Source organism: Anoplopoma fimbria, chromosome 5 (genome assembly GCF_027596085.1).
Source record: "Anoplopoma fimbria isolate UVic2021 breed Golden Eagle Sablefish chromosome 5, Afim_UVic_2022, whole genome shotgun sequence".
Classification (NCBI taxonomy): Eukaryota; Metazoa; Chordata; class Actinopteri; order Perciformes; family Anoplopomatidae; genus Anoplopoma; species Anoplopoma fimbria.
This window is the reverse complement of record NC_072453.1, coordinates 8,212,585-8,228,005: the sequence shown is the minus strand read 5'-3', so window position 1 is coordinate 8,228,005 and position 15,421 is coordinate 8,212,585. Positions and strand designations below refer to the sequence as shown.

At 36.3% G+C, this 15,421-nt stretch overlaps 2 protein-coding genes across 2 annotated transcripts; both read right to left on the bottom strand.

Moving 5' to 3' along the window:
- Positions 1–2,781: 2,781 nt before the first annotated feature.
- arl4d (ADP-ribosylation factor-like 4D) lies at positions 2,782–3,921 on the bottom strand. The gene has a single exon (XM_054598810.1). The coding sequence runs from the start codon at positions 3,863–3,865 to the stop codon at positions 3,260–3,262; it is 606 nt and encodes a 201-aa protein (XP_054454785.1). The 5' UTR covers positions 3,866–3,921; the 3' UTR covers positions 2,782–3,259.
- A 3,171-nt stretch (positions 3,922–7,092) lies between these two features.
- Positions 7,093–14,831, bottom strand: tmem106a (transmembrane protein 106A). The gene is made up of 8 exons (XM_054598952.1): positions 14,705–14,831; positions 12,326–12,511; positions 11,861–11,924; positions 11,469–11,622; positions 10,227–10,367; positions 10,092–10,135; positions 9,929–9,982; positions 7,093–8,446 (listed from the first exon to the last, which is right to left on the bottom strand). Exons 2-8 carry the CDS (start codon positions 12,483–12,485, stop codon positions 8,338–8,340), a joined length of 726 nt encoding a protein of 241 aa, XP_054454927.1. The 5' UTR covers positions 12,486–12,511; positions 14,705–14,831; the 3' UTR covers positions 7,093–8,337.
- Between the last annotated feature and the right edge of the window lie 590 nt (positions 14,832–15,421).

Here is a 15,421-nt window from a genome sequence, read left to right as displayed (position 1 = left end):
TGTTTTTTGCGACCAATCTAAAAACATGGACGCTTGCTGGGCGTCTTTAGCATCTACGACCTACAGCAATCATCACAGCGCCATTAGCGTGGAGAAGAGGTGTGTAAAGTAACCATCTTAAACTGACAACACGAGAATCCTGCTGGGAAATATTTCAGAAAATCTCATTTAAAACATTTCAAGGATTCGAAGGAACCCTTCGGGAAGAGAAGGCATGCTCGCAAAAAAGCACAAATTAGCTTAATGGAAATGGCAGCTAAAACATTGTAAACACTCCATAAAACACTTTATAAAGATTGAAAAAAAAATGATTAAAAGATCAAACTGTGTGTGCAGCAATGTTGCTGTGACGCCAAGTGTGTTTTAAAAAAATTATGCCTTAATAAATCTTGCGTAAGATTCCTTATTAGAATACAGACTTGAGTACGTTGGATGCAGCATTAAGACCCTGCTTGGCTTAACCTTCATAGTCGTGTGTGTAACCTTTTACAGATGGTTTCCCTTTGCAGTTACTCCATGTGTCTCTAGAGGGAAACAGGAAGAAACATCTGGATTGTCTATGTCCTTGGGCTGATTGACTGACTAAGCCTGTCTTTGAGTTATGTCACATGACTCCAGGGATACACCTAGCTACGTGGCTTCAAATCCCTGACACATCATCCCCAAGGCTTCCTTCTGCTGCGTATTTCCTGTCAGCTGCAATTTGTACCTAAAACTGAGGAGGAAAGAGAGACGGACACAGAGTGTGACAGGAACACACGTAAAAACATGCACATGCAGCTCCGTTTAACTTCTCTGCAGTCAATCAGTCGATCAAGTGTGCAATACACTGTTTCCTTAGCTGCTACTGTGTCTTTTACACATTTTTTCTCAGAGAATGTCAGTGTTGTTTTTTTTCACGTTGGCGGATTGATGCCTCCTCATGCCCACAGTGTGTCTCAGCTGCTGAAAGCAACCACGATCGTGATGCTAATTTATTCAGGGACCAGCTGCTGTGTCAAGATGATTCTGCAAAAGACATCCTTGAAGGTTTTAATGAGCTCAGCGATGCTGATAATGAGGACGGCGAGGTCGCACGAGTCAAGATGTCGTGCATGTGTGTGTGTGTGTGTAGGTGTGTTTTCATATTATATGTGCATGCATTTATGTCTGTTTTGACATTCAGCATTTAAAGAACACTCAGCAGGAGGCTTTTGAGAAGGTAACAAGTCATTATCTCATCATGTAGAGCAAGACAAATACGCGGCAGGAGTACACAAACATGCATATATATATATATTTATATATTAACGGTATGCAGGTCAGCAATGTGTGACCTGCAGATTGAGCCTTGTTTTTGTTGCACATTATTACATTTGAGTGGCCACTTAAGAGATTTGTGTGAAATACAAGTGGATTGTTAAACCCCTTTAAAGCCTACAGAATCGCCACAAATAGATTTTGTGGTTTCTGCTGGTCATGAAATGATGCAGGAACGATGAACTGTTACATGACACGTCAGAAATCTGGCGTTCTTATGACCTTGAATTAAAAATGCTAAAGCAAACAGCCACGACCTGTATTTCCATAGTGACTTGTTTGTAACAGAATATTCTCAAAAAAGACCGAACTGGAATACAAATAATGAAAAATCAAAGGTTTCTGGGTGATTGTGTTGCATTTCTTTGCACCAGGAATCCTTCACTGTCATTCTAGCTGCATAATATATAGTTATAGTGTGAATATGCACTTAAAATATATATGTTTTTTAAAAAAGACAGCAATTTCAGGACACCTCTTATATGATATTGTGTCTATCTTGGGTCATTAAATACATAAACATGAATACAAAGTACTGAAATGAAGAGTTGGCTGAATTACCACTAATTGATGCAATTACAATGTCAACAGCTGGCTGACTAGAAGGTGGGAAATTAAAGTAAATGGATTGTTTTGACTTGAATGGGGGTGGGGGAGGAGGAGGAGGGTCTCCCCCATCTCTGACAGCCTTATTTGCTGATTCGGGCATGAATAGGGAGGAGGACTTTGGGTGGAAGTCATGATATAATCCAACAAATGTCTGTTTCAGATCGTACAGAAATTAAATAACACAATAACTGTTTTTGGCCACTCTTGGGGCATCGGAGACAAGCTTTAAAAACCAAAATCTAAAAGACTTGCCAATATGATGAACTTGTTTGTAAAGAGTTGCCTTTTAACACATTGAACATAAAAAGAGCAACATTATTAGTAGCAGTATTTAGGATTCATGTTTGTGTCCACATGGCAAATGTAAGTCCAATATTAACTCTCTTTTAGCTCTGTTTTTGGTCTCCACCACCAGATATCTGTCTCTTTAGCTGCTAAAAGCTCCACTTTGTTCATAGAGCAATTGAGGAAACAACAACATGCACATTTTTTACGATACTTTGTTCAAATAAAAATATTGATTAGAGCAATTCTTTGGTAGCCCAAATTTTTCTTGGAAATATTTAATAATTTAGCTCAATTTTTGTTTTATATTGCTACAATTTATAGGGCTCAAACCAAAACCATCAAGGGGTTCCTTCATTCACTTCCATGAACTACAAGTAAAGCAATGAATGTTCTGTACAGTGCTTATATTTATTAAGTCTTCAGTGTTACAAAAATGTACAATTTGTATAAACATTATTATCATAGTAACTGAAACTTAACCTCTGTGGCCACGAAAGGGAATGCACTTCGGATAACAGTTCCATGGCGAGGAAATATAATATCACGTGGTGCTCAATCACCAACGAACTCATTCATTCACATCATTTACAAAAACAAAGTCCCTCTGTCCAACACAAACACTAAAAAAGTGGAATAAATATTTCAGGGAAGCATCTGTGGAACAAAATCATCTATTCAGTGGGACAGAATCTGTGCAGGCTTGTGAAGGATTATAAGGACTTTTATATATTATAGGGACCTGAAACATGAATGTGATATTAGTCTTACGGTTAACAGGCAAATGTCTTTGTAGAATTCTTCTTTAAAACAGGTGTAGAAAAGCACTTAGTGAGGACTAACTGCTCAAGGTTCCCTTTTAAAAATCTAAGCCTTCGACGGGCAGCTGCAGGACGAAGAATATGTCAATACCGCTTCAATTATTGTGAGCAAATCCATTTCTCCTGACCTCGCGGCCACATGTGTAATTGTTGTTGTGTTGGCACAAATCGCTCTCCCATTAAAAAAGCAGCCATTAGGCTTGGAAGCGTCTCAACCGTGGGTGAACCTCCCGATTCGTCTCGGTTCACCTCTTTCTGTTCCTGTTGTGCTTCACCATCTTCTTCCTCTTCAGGATCATCTCGTAGAGTTTCTCCAGGCCCGGCTGCAGCCCCCGGCCGTCCACGGCGCTGCAGCCCTGCACGTGATGCAGCGTGTACGTGCTCAGTTCGTGGACGGCGAGCAGCCTCTCCACCTCGGCGACGGACGAGGCCGAGTCCTGGTCCTGCTTGTTGGCCAGGATGAGCACGGGGACCCCCTGGTTCTCCGAGGTGCGGGTGATCTTGTGGAGCTCCACTTTGGCCTCCTCCATCCGCTCCGGCTCAGTGGAGTCCACCACGAACACCATCCCGTCTGTCCGCCTGGTGTAGGACTTCCACAGTGGGCGCAGCTTCTCCTGGCCGCCGACGTCCCACACCTGGAAGTTTATGGTCCTGGACGTCCCGACGGCCACCTTGATCTTCTCCGTGTTGAAGCCCTTGGTGGGGATCGTCTTCACAAACTCCTTCAGCTTGAGCCGGTACAGCAGGGAGGTTTTACCGGCCGAGTCGAGCCCAACGACCACCACATGAAGAGACTGGAAGTTTGGCAGGAAGGAGGTGTTGGGAGCGATATCAGTCAGCTGGTTCCCCATGATCGCAGCCAGCACTTCACACCTACTTAGGTGAGGTGACGGATTCCTGATCTAATCCTTTTCCTTTTTCAGACGAGCATTTGGTCCTCGTCCTCAGTGGCAGATGGGATCAGACGGTGCTGGAGATCAAAAACAAACACAGAGTTAATACTTAATGAGAAGACAATGGGGGGCTTCGGGGTATGTGTGTTTGCACAACCAGGTGCTATTTCACAATCTCACCTGAGGAATTTACAATAGTGAAGATTATCAGTGGAGGCACATTTGAAAGTGTTTGATTTAATTTCATCAAAGTGCCATTTCATGTTGTCACTTTAAGCCAATTTTCTGCACACTTGAGTAACTTATGCTGATCATATAAGAACGATAAATGTCTCGGAGCAAATCAACTAGCTAATTGGGTGGCTGAGGTCATCTAGAGCCTAAATCCTCTTAACTCTGCTGGAACCTGAAAAGGCTTTTATCCTCAAGGAACATTGATTTCAATGCAGTGGATGGATATTATCATGTATTCTCTCTCTGTCTGTATGTGAGGACTGCTGCAGCATCACTAATCCGGTTGTTGTTGACACCCTGATACCCATCACACAGCTGCCTTTGGCCAGAATACAGACATTGCGTGTTTGCAGGGAGACAATCTATTATTAAATCACGAGCAGGAAAATCCTGGTGCTGCATTTTATAAGAGTATTATTCAATAAGTACTATCTATAGAGGCAAAAATGCACAATCATGATTGTGAGTCGAGGTTTTAATTACTTGATTGTATTTTAAATGTTTATGTTTTGAATAAGACATATTAGTTTTCTTCCTCTCCTGCACAGAACCTTCTAGTTTTGCATTACATGTTATTAACATGACGTTTCAAGTGCGCAAACACAAATAAATTAAACTTAAAAATCATCCTACATGATCCTGTGAGGTTAACTTTAAGGGATAACACAGTCACAATATAAGCTACTTATATAAAACATTCATGCAGGTCACATATATGAAATAATTAAATCACAAACTGTCCTCCTTCATGCATGTTTAAAGAAAAAATATATATATTTTTCATACCTTTTTTTAAATGTGCAGCAAAAACATCATCCACAAGCAATACACACGTCCATAGTGAGCAGATTAATGTTGGTCACATCCTCTCCTGTTCTCATCCAGCAGCACTGAGCTCTCCGGAGAGGCAGGAGCGCACAGCAGCAACCAAAGCCCCGCTGACGTCACGGTCACCTGGAAGGGCTGCTCCACGCCCCCTGCCGGTAGAGTGGTGAACTGTAGAAGAAGAAAAAAATTAGCAATACTACAATAAAAAATAAAAAATGTTTACAAGTTAAAGTCGTGCATTTGAAATTTAACTTAAGTGAAACTACAAAATAATTAGCATTAAAATATTCTTAAAAGTACCAAAAGTAAAAGTACTCATTATGCAGAATGGCCCATTTCAACATAATGTTTATTATATAAGTGGAATATATTTATTGATGAATTAATGTGTACTGCACGCTCTGTGGCGGAGTAAAAATAGCAATACTACAATAAAAAATAAAAAGTCCTGCATTTGAAATTTTACTTAAGTGAAACTGCAAAAGTATTAGAATAAAAATATTCTTAAAAGTCATTATTCAGTATGGCCCATTTCCACATTATGTTTATTATTTAAGGGGAATATATTTATTGATTAATTAATATGTATATCACTTAAATGATGCAGCTGCTGTTCCCATAAAAATTATAATAATATTAACACGTCATCTTATCACATTTCCTGCAAAGTAACTAGTTACTCCGGCTGTCAGATAAATGTAGTGAAGTAATAAGTACAATATTTCCATATTAAATTTATTGGAGTAGAACTATATAGTAGAAGAAAATGGAAATACTCAAGTAAAGTAAATGTATGGTGTTCTTAAGTATCAGAAAGTACAGAGGAATGCTGTCTGTGTTACTATATATTATATAATCTGATTATTAATACTGTTGCATGAACATGTAAGCAGTACTTTATGTATAGTTGGCAACTTAATTTAATAATGTGATATACTGTTAGGCAGTTTAATCTATATCAATGCATATTTTATAATGTATATAACAATATAATTCAATCATGTCTTTTGAATGTAAAAAATATAGATGTCAGATAAGTGCAGTAAAAAGTACAGTATTTTCAACAGCAAATTTTAATTGAAGTTATAACCATTATGCAAAATAACCCTATTTTATTATTGGATTTCTTTTCCGGATTCATTAACATCTAAGCAGCATGAGAATGTTACTTGTAACAACTGTATATACTGTTCTATAAAGATGCGTATTTTATAAACGCATCATATGTTTGACGTATAAAAAAATTACTTGTAACAGAAGCTGTCAAAGTAAAAAGTACAAAAGTGGCCTCTGAGTGTAGTAAAATACAAGTTTATAAATATATTCCTCTGTGGATGTATATTTTTCTGTGTGTTAATATTACTCTTCTATGCTTTTTTAAAATAGTAATGGCAACAGGTTTTCACAATCATGTAATTTACCTCAATAAGAACCAGTATATAATATAGTTTAGTATACATAGCTTGTCTACATAGTTAGTCTCACAAAGCATTGGCTCCACCCTGTGTCCACTCTCAAGAAGTGGAGCTAAATATGAGTTTTCTTGTAGATTATTATGTTTTCTATACTTTTTTATTGAAAAACGGCATTCTGATCTGTGCTGACGTGATACTCAAAATAATAATAAATAAACTGTATTTTCTGTCAGAGCTGCAAACATGCATTCTGCCAACACAACACATCACTCTTTGATTGACTTTGAATCTGATCAGTTTAACCACCATTCGTGGAAGAAGTACTCATATCCTTCAGTTAAATAAAAACAATACCAAAAATGTAAGAATACTTACTTGCGTTTTCGGTCATTTGAGTCTAACAAAAGTTGCAAAATACCGACATTGTGACCTAGCTGTATGGATAAAGGTTGTGACTATCATGAGGTTATCATGTGTTATAGTGTAATGTGGGAGGTGAATTGAGTTTATACAGTTATCACTTCTCCATAAGGTAGAAAAAGGCTCCTGACACAGCATCCCCTCAGCAGCTATTCATTCAGAACCACTCCATAACAATGAGGATCAATTTAGTCCACATTGTACTGCAGTGTGAAGATGGAAAAACTCTAAAAATGTTGGAATACAATAATGGAAAGTAAAAACAAACAAACATGCAGAACGTTGAGTGCCACAGTTTAATGAAGTGCAAATGACACGGCCATGATTATCAACAATTAACATCCTATTTACACAAAATACTGCATCCTGCCCACAAACGTGCAATTAGTGGCATTTTAAAGAAGTTTACACATCTTTGAATAAAAGTGCACAGCTGTCACATTCAATAATGTAAAAAATTGCACTTGTCTCACACACTTTTATGAGGCCAGTTTGCCTGTAACACTGATTTACAAGCCGATCTTAATCAAATAAGAGCAAAAAATATATAATTTTAACATATAATTGCACTTGAACCATCAATGTTTTTTAATCATAACATTGTGGTGTTAAGGTCTTAAGGTATGCTAAAACAACATACAGAATAAAATCATTTCCTCATTGGTTACGTGTTTTTCTACTGAAATAAAAAATTGATGTGAAAATGCTGTTTTGATTAAAAACACAATGTGAAAGGGTTGAAGTTCTAAGACAAAAACACAGACAACTCCCAGAACGAGCAACAATGTGGTGGAGACCTGTCAATCACAAGGTAGCCCCGCCCTAAAGCATACCCTTATTTATGGTCTGGTCATTTACTAAATGAACATCATGCTGTATTGAAGAAGACTTGAAACTAGAGATTGAGACCATAAACTCATATTTACAATGTTTACTGAGGGACTAAATCAAGAGAGAAGTAGAGTAATTTTCTCATAGACTTCTATACAACCAGAGGAGTCGCCCCCTGGTGGACAGTAGATAGAATGCAGGTCTAAGGCACTTCCACATTGACTTCATTTTTCAGAAATGGACGTTGCATGACAATATTTTGCTATTCTGATGGAATAAAATATATGAAACAAAATGATTACGTGTTTGCTATTTTATGTAATTATTCAAGTGATGCATGTGGCTATAAAAGAGACTCACATGCACTAAAATGCATACACAGTCGGCCGACAATGTAAACAAAGCACAGAGAAGCTCAGATTACAACACACACAGAGGGAGAGCGACTTCATTCTATGCTCAGGTAAACATTTCTCCACTATATCTTTACACAGATAATTGTAGGTTTATGCATTATTATTGTTCCGAATCCTGTTTATGGAACCTTGAAGTAAAAGACATGAATCACTGGATGGATTAGATGCATTTTCACAGTGGTTATCATTCACAAAGTCACAGACAGAAGAGGAAAAAGAGGGTGCAATGCAGCCAGAATATTCATTATTTCACACTCCTACTACAGTGTTTTTCATTTTGATTTCATCAGTTCGTAGGATGAGGGATTGTTGAATTGGCGCCACAGTCGATGTACTCAAAGGTATCCAGAGACAGCTGCTCCGTGTGAGAGAGATAAGAGATATTCATCGTCATTCTGGGGAGGAAAAAGAAGAAAAAACATTATTAGAGACGGCATGTCTTCATAATGTTTTAAAGCAGCGCTAATTCATATTTCTTATATAGTCAATAGATAAAATGACTAATGTAATGTAGCTCTATAGAGGTTTTTAGTGTCTTTTACGCTTTGTTTTCCATCCTATAAAAGAAGATAGACATTTTTCTCAAGAGTTGGTTGAGCCCAAACAGAGCTAAACGAACAGACATATGACTCCAAATTAATGCAAATGTGTCTGATTTGTTTGTTAATAACTGTTTTTTAAACTTTATAAAAGGTGGTAATATGTTTTAAGCTTGTTATGCTGCCCCCAAGTGGCCAAAAAATGAATGAATGCAGGTTCATGTTTTATTTAAGGACAAAGTTGAGCAAATCTATCACTGAATACCACAAATGAAATAGTATAGTACATAAAGTTATTATATAGCTATATTTGTATAGTTTACAATTTACAGAGCTCTTGACTTGTATATAGACGTTTTATTTTTTATTTTATTGTTGGACATTGGTTCTCTTTTTATATAATATTTATGTAAACACCCATTTTTTTTAAATACTTGTGTACCTTACACTCCTGTATACTCTTTACCTTTATTTTTTCCAGCTTTGTTGTTCTTTTCCGAGCTGTTTAATCTATTTCTGTGCAAGTATATTAAAAGCAATGCTAAACAAATGTATTAATATTACTATAAAGTAATAACCTACTTGGTCAATAAAATAGATTCATATAAAAAAGGTTGCTGTATATAACTTTATTTTACCACAATGATTTTGCCTAAAATGGTGTATGTCTCCAGAAATGTTATATTTGGTTTGCAGGCATAGAAACAGAATATATTGGATTTGTATATATTTAATATTTGATTTCTATGCATGTAGGGTTACTAAAGAACAACCCGTTTACTGAAGCCTACTTTTTGTTTGGCCAATACAAGCTGACTAGTACGTAACAGACAGGTTCTGATGCTACCTTATTGTCACTTTGCACTAAAGTGACTGTCAAATGATAGTCATGCAGTATTAAGATTAGTAGGGGGCAGTCTGTCATGAGTGCAGTCCGCTTCACAAAAGGCTTGCCGTTATTAATCTTGAGATCAATTTGGAAGAATGGGAGGAAACACTTGACCACACTCGAGGTACAAAGCATGTGGTCACAAGCAGAAATGTCTTCTTTGTGTGCAAACAAAACAGAAGTGAAAACTAAAAAGCCAAAGTTTGTTTTGAGGTTAAAAGCCACTTATTTTTAAGTGTACTCTAAAAACAGAAACGAACCTTTGTGTGCCTGTAGTTTTATCAAAAAGAAACATTTCCGATATTAATATTTGACCCTCTTTCTTTAAAGTGAACCTGTTTTGCCGTTGTGGTTTGTGACCATGTCTTTAACACTGTGTGGGTTTGAGATGTGAAACTGTGAAGCAGCTGCCTCCCACATATATTTATTATATTGAGATCGACACTTACTGCAGCTCCAGAAATAACGTGTGAATCTTGATGGACTTCGACTTGCAGAAATCGCTGAAAGAGATAAAAACAGTAGATGTGTGGACATGTGCTAAATTCAGACGTATAAACAATAATCATGGACGTGGTGTTATATCATTTTCACACAATAATCCTGACTTACTTTAGGCCTTTATCGATAATAGGCAGGTGAATTTGAAAGGTGTACTGCAAAAGAACGAGGGGTAAAATAAATTAATTGCATGACAAATACATCAACAGTATATTTTGAATGTTGTCCAACCTGTGTGAAACTTACCGGTTTCTGTGAGCGGGACTGGATGGCGGTCATGTTAGTTATTTTGGTTTTTGCAACAACTTCTTTAACGAGCAGACCCTGGACGTTAAACTCGACAATCTGAACTGGGACAAAGTTCTCGTTGGTGATGTTGATGAGGTTCTAGGAGAGAGAACGCACATGAAGCTCGTCAGGTGAAACACACCACACCTTTCCATCGTTAAAAAAGTCTCGGGGAACTTTGTTCTTCACTTAACTACAGCAGATTTTTACAGGCTGTCATGTGAATGCACTCAGACAGTGTTTTGACACGCACAATAAAAAATGTGATGGTTAAGGAAGGTCAGTGGAAAGCACATAGATATGTAACACTTTGTTATGTATCAGTTCGTTGCACTTATTGTATTCGTATTAGTTTGTTGCACTTATTGTTTTCGTAGTAATTTGCCTCTGCACTGTACTTTTGCTCTGGTTTATGCTTTAAGATGCTTGTTTAAGAAAGGAGATGCACTTATGACTTCTGGTGACTAGTAGTTCTCTTGAATACTTATTGTAAGTCGCTTTGGATAAAAGCGTCTGCTAAATGACTGTAATGTAATAAATGTAATATAATGTGTTTTTATATAAAGTTAATATTCTATATTAATATATGGAGAAGGATGCAGTCTATCCTGTGTTGTTGTCTATTCTCTGTGCCTTTGACAAATTTCTCTACTGCCGTTTTATTTCATTTATGAATTTTTTATGCAGCCCATTTTGAATCAATTGTAAAATATTTTAGTTTCTATCATATAACTCTTAATTTTTTTATTAAATAATTTATACTAGTAAATAACATTACTGTTTTTTTATTGCTCATTTGCTTATTTATAATACTTGTTTTTGATCTTGTTTTTTTACTATGTCTCTTGTTTGCACTATCCTCTATGCTGCTGTAATTGTTTAAATTTCCCCGCTGCGGGACTAATAAAGGATTATCTTTACTAGTAAGTACACTACTATTCATTTATATATATATGTATTTTTATTAAAAAAGGGGGCAAGATTGGACTTAACTCATTTTCACCACATAGGAAGCCACTGTATTTTTGTAGGGCAGAATACTGTACTAACTGTTGTTCCTTTATTTACTGTACCATAGACACAAAAACAATCCCTGCACAAGCTCAAACTTCCTCTGCAAAGTGATTTTGAAACCCCAAAGAGGTAGCACAGATCTACATGTTATCTGTCTGCACAGGGTTAAGAGTTCCCATTACTCACGGTGACCTCCATTTCAATGGTAAGTGGTTTGAAGTAGACCATCACTGACAGCACAGACACAGGTGTGATGGTGACACTCCGGGGGAAGAGGAAGAAGAGGAACAGACAGCAGAGGAAGAGACACACCACCATGGAGACGCACACGTACAGCTTCCTGGAAATGTCATACAAACATGCACAATTATAAATTAATAATTATTTATATATTTATTTTTGCTCTCTATAAATTGTGAATTTTTAATATAAACCTTTTACGAACATATGCTGTGAATGTGAGACATAAACATGCTCAGCCTAACTATGTGTGTGAAAAACAATCTGTTTATATTCATGTAAATATTGCTAGTTTAAATCTTTAAAGGCACACATGCACGTATACATTAATCACTTACGTGCGTCTGGGTTTCAGCCTCACGTCATTACATGGTATTACAGCTACTAGATGGTCTTCATGGCCTGTCAATACAAAAAAAACATTAATAAAATCCTTCCAACGCTTTGTTTTTACCACAAAAAATATGTGACATTTTATATTTTTGCCTTTTCTTACCTGATTTGTGTGTTGATAAATCGTTTATCATTTGTTAATATATACTAATTAATATTGTACATTTGTAATGGTGCAATAAGTTAGGGCTATCTTGTTGGATGGGATGTATCAAAATGTAACTCAAAGTGGAACATTTTGTGGCTAGAAGGAGGCAGCTGCACACATCTGTGGCTTTCTGTCTGACTTAGTTCCCCTAAGTGGTTGGATGTGAAATGAAACAGCTATTTGAGGATGAGCATCTCAGTTAGCTGCCTCTGTTTTAAAAAAATGAAGCCAAAAGATTTTTTTTTCATGGTGAAGAACAAACCTCTGGGAATTCGCCCGGTGCCCCGACATGTTGGGCAGGTGTCTCCTGTAGAGTTCATGGCGCCGTACGGAGGGAAATGTTTCAGTGTTTTCACTTTCTCCATCACTTTGGTCGGATCAGGTCCCTCTTTGGTATTGTTGTTATTTGCTGGCGTAACCATGATTCTTTTATTGAAAGAGAAAGAGTCTGTTGAAGAAAAACGAAACAAAAATGTCTTGAATATCCAACTTAAACTCACTTTCATTAAACAGCCTCATCACAGCATGTACACCTAGTGGAACATTAAAGTAATGTCCTTTAAGAGTATTGTGCATTTACATATAATGAAGAATTCCTAATTAAAATGTGCTATAATGGCTAAAAAGGGCTTGTTGTCACACAAAAAGAATGTGGGAGAACAGGGAGTAGTTACTTGTATGGTTTGACTTCAGATGTCTAGATAGCAAAGCCTATGTTTGCTTTTCAGGAGCCAATAGAAGTATTCATGTTGGAAGCTGGCTACAAAGTTTTGCATCTCGTGGGATAACGACACAATAGATAACTTTCTTTTTTCATCAAAGTACCTAAAGTGAACAAAACTTCTTTACAACAATCTTTAAATGGCAAATAAAAGCTCATTCTAGTGCTGCATGTCAGGATGTGAGCAAAGTCCAACAGTGTGGGAGTGAAAAAACACCTTCTGGCCCAATTTTTTATGCTGCTATTGCAACTTAGTAAAATCCAGTAATACTGTCAGTACCAGACTGTGTGGTGACTCACTGGAAGAAGTACACAGGCCCTTTACTCGCAGTCTAAAATACTCTATTATACATAAAAGTCCTGATTTCAAAATGTTAAATTCAAAAGTATGCAAAGTAAAAGTTCTCATTATACAGAATGAGTTCTTTTAAAGTGTTATGTTATTATAGAATGTTATACTTCTTCTGATTGGATCTCTAATAAAATGCTCTTACATGTATTTGTTAGTTTGTCAATGTGGATACTTTGTGTACTACTGGGTTGATAAGTAGTACAGTTCTGCATCATATCATTCGTATGTTTTAAATAAATGTAGTGCAGTAAAAATAACAATATTTCCCTCTGAGAAGTATTGCAGTAGAAGTATAAAGTAGCAGAAAAGGGAAATACTCAAGTAAAGTACAAGTATGTGAAAATTGTACTTAAGTATAGTACTTGAGTAAAAGAACTTCTGACTAAATTTCACAAAGAAAGGAAGATGGATGTTTGTATTTTTTCAAAATGCTGTTTCCTTACATTTAGATTATTTCAACAACTTTGAACAAAAAGTCTGCAAACTCAAATTATATCAAAACCTTAAATTAAATATATTCACAGGATTTTGGCCTTTAGCAATTTAAAGTACTAGTACAAGTATTAGCTTTAATTTGGTCCCGTCTTCTCTTTGATAAAGTATAAAGTATTTTTCTTGCAGTGATATTGCAACATTTCACTGTAGTTTTTTTTATTGAAGCTCTGAATCATTCTGCAATGTTTTTAACTAAGCTGGTAAAAAAACCAAAAACTAGTATTAACAGTAATGTAGTAAATACAGTGGAATTAGTTTATTTAGTATTTAGTCAACTGCAGCTCAACACTATATCTTAATACTAAAAACACAAATAACAATAACATAATATATACTTGTATAAACTATGAATATGTGTGTGTGTGTGTGTGTGTGTGTGTGTGTGTGTGTGTGTGTGTGTGTGTGTGTGTGTGTGTGTGTGTGTGACCTTTGTACTTTTCTACCTAAAAAACAATGTTTTAACATTATGATCTTATAAAATATGATGCATTGTTATTGAGTTACCTACCCAACAGCATATAAACATATTTTAAACTAGCTCCACCTTATCCAACTACAACAATAAAGTGCTGCATACACATAAATGCAGTTATAATAATCCAATAATATTATATATAAAACAATGTCACTAGAGTGACATTTCCTATGCAGGACTTTTACTTGCATGCAGTATTATAAAGTGCACTATTACCACTTTTTGCATAAGTAAAAGTAATGATATATGTGTTGAAACAATACATTTGTGTGAAAAGCAGGATGTGAATCATGTCTGTGACTCAGCTACACTTGAGTAATATTGAATAATATCTGAATCACGTATTTTAAAGATGAATTAGATTTACACCTGACCCTTTTCACATTTTAATACAATATTTAGAAACGTTCCCTCTAAAGGAAACGGTGATCGACATTAGATAGATCTTAAAATCTGAGACTACGTTGCTGTAAACAGACGTGGAAGACATCTTCACGTCTTGGGTTGTTTTTCTGCTGAGCAGTCCAACATGGCTCACGCAAACAAACGCAAAAAACGTGCGCAGGAGAATTCATCCCGCATTAGAAGGAGCACTTACCTCACAAAACTGGCACCAAATATCATTTAGAGTGAAATCAACCTGCTCCACCGGCAGATTCTTTATGATCGGAGGGTTGAAACGCTGAATAGTACCTCTGCTCTCTGAAAACAAAGTGGGTGGAACATTTCCTGCTTCTTCTGCTGACAGGTCGGTGACAGGCTGCTGATCACATGTGCTTCACTTTCCTTTTCCTTTTTCCCTGTTGCACAAATGTATAAAGCATTACAGTTTAATGTTGACATGTTATTTATGGGACACAGAGGCCACTGACAGAGTTAAATTATAGTCTATTAGTCTACAAGAAGACTAATCTGTATGTCAATGATTCCTTATATAGATAAAACAATGTCTGCACTATGCAAGCACAATATAAACTATTTTATTTAGGTTTGTAAATCCTAAACAACCAACTGACTTTGATATGCTTATTTGATGTGATGTAGTACTAAACTACATCTAGTATGATAGAAAGTGAAACTGAAATTGTATCCACAGTGACAAACATTTAAATGCTCTTACATGTATTAATTAGTGATACAATCAGAACATAATGTACATAAATTACAGTTTGAAAGGAGCATTTCTGCATAATGAGTACATTTTGCTGATAATACTTATCCTTAAGTAAAATTTTTAATTGAGGGCCTTTGTAATTAAGTATTTTACCTCATGGTATTCCTACTTTTACTTTAGTAACTGGTCTGAGTACTTCTT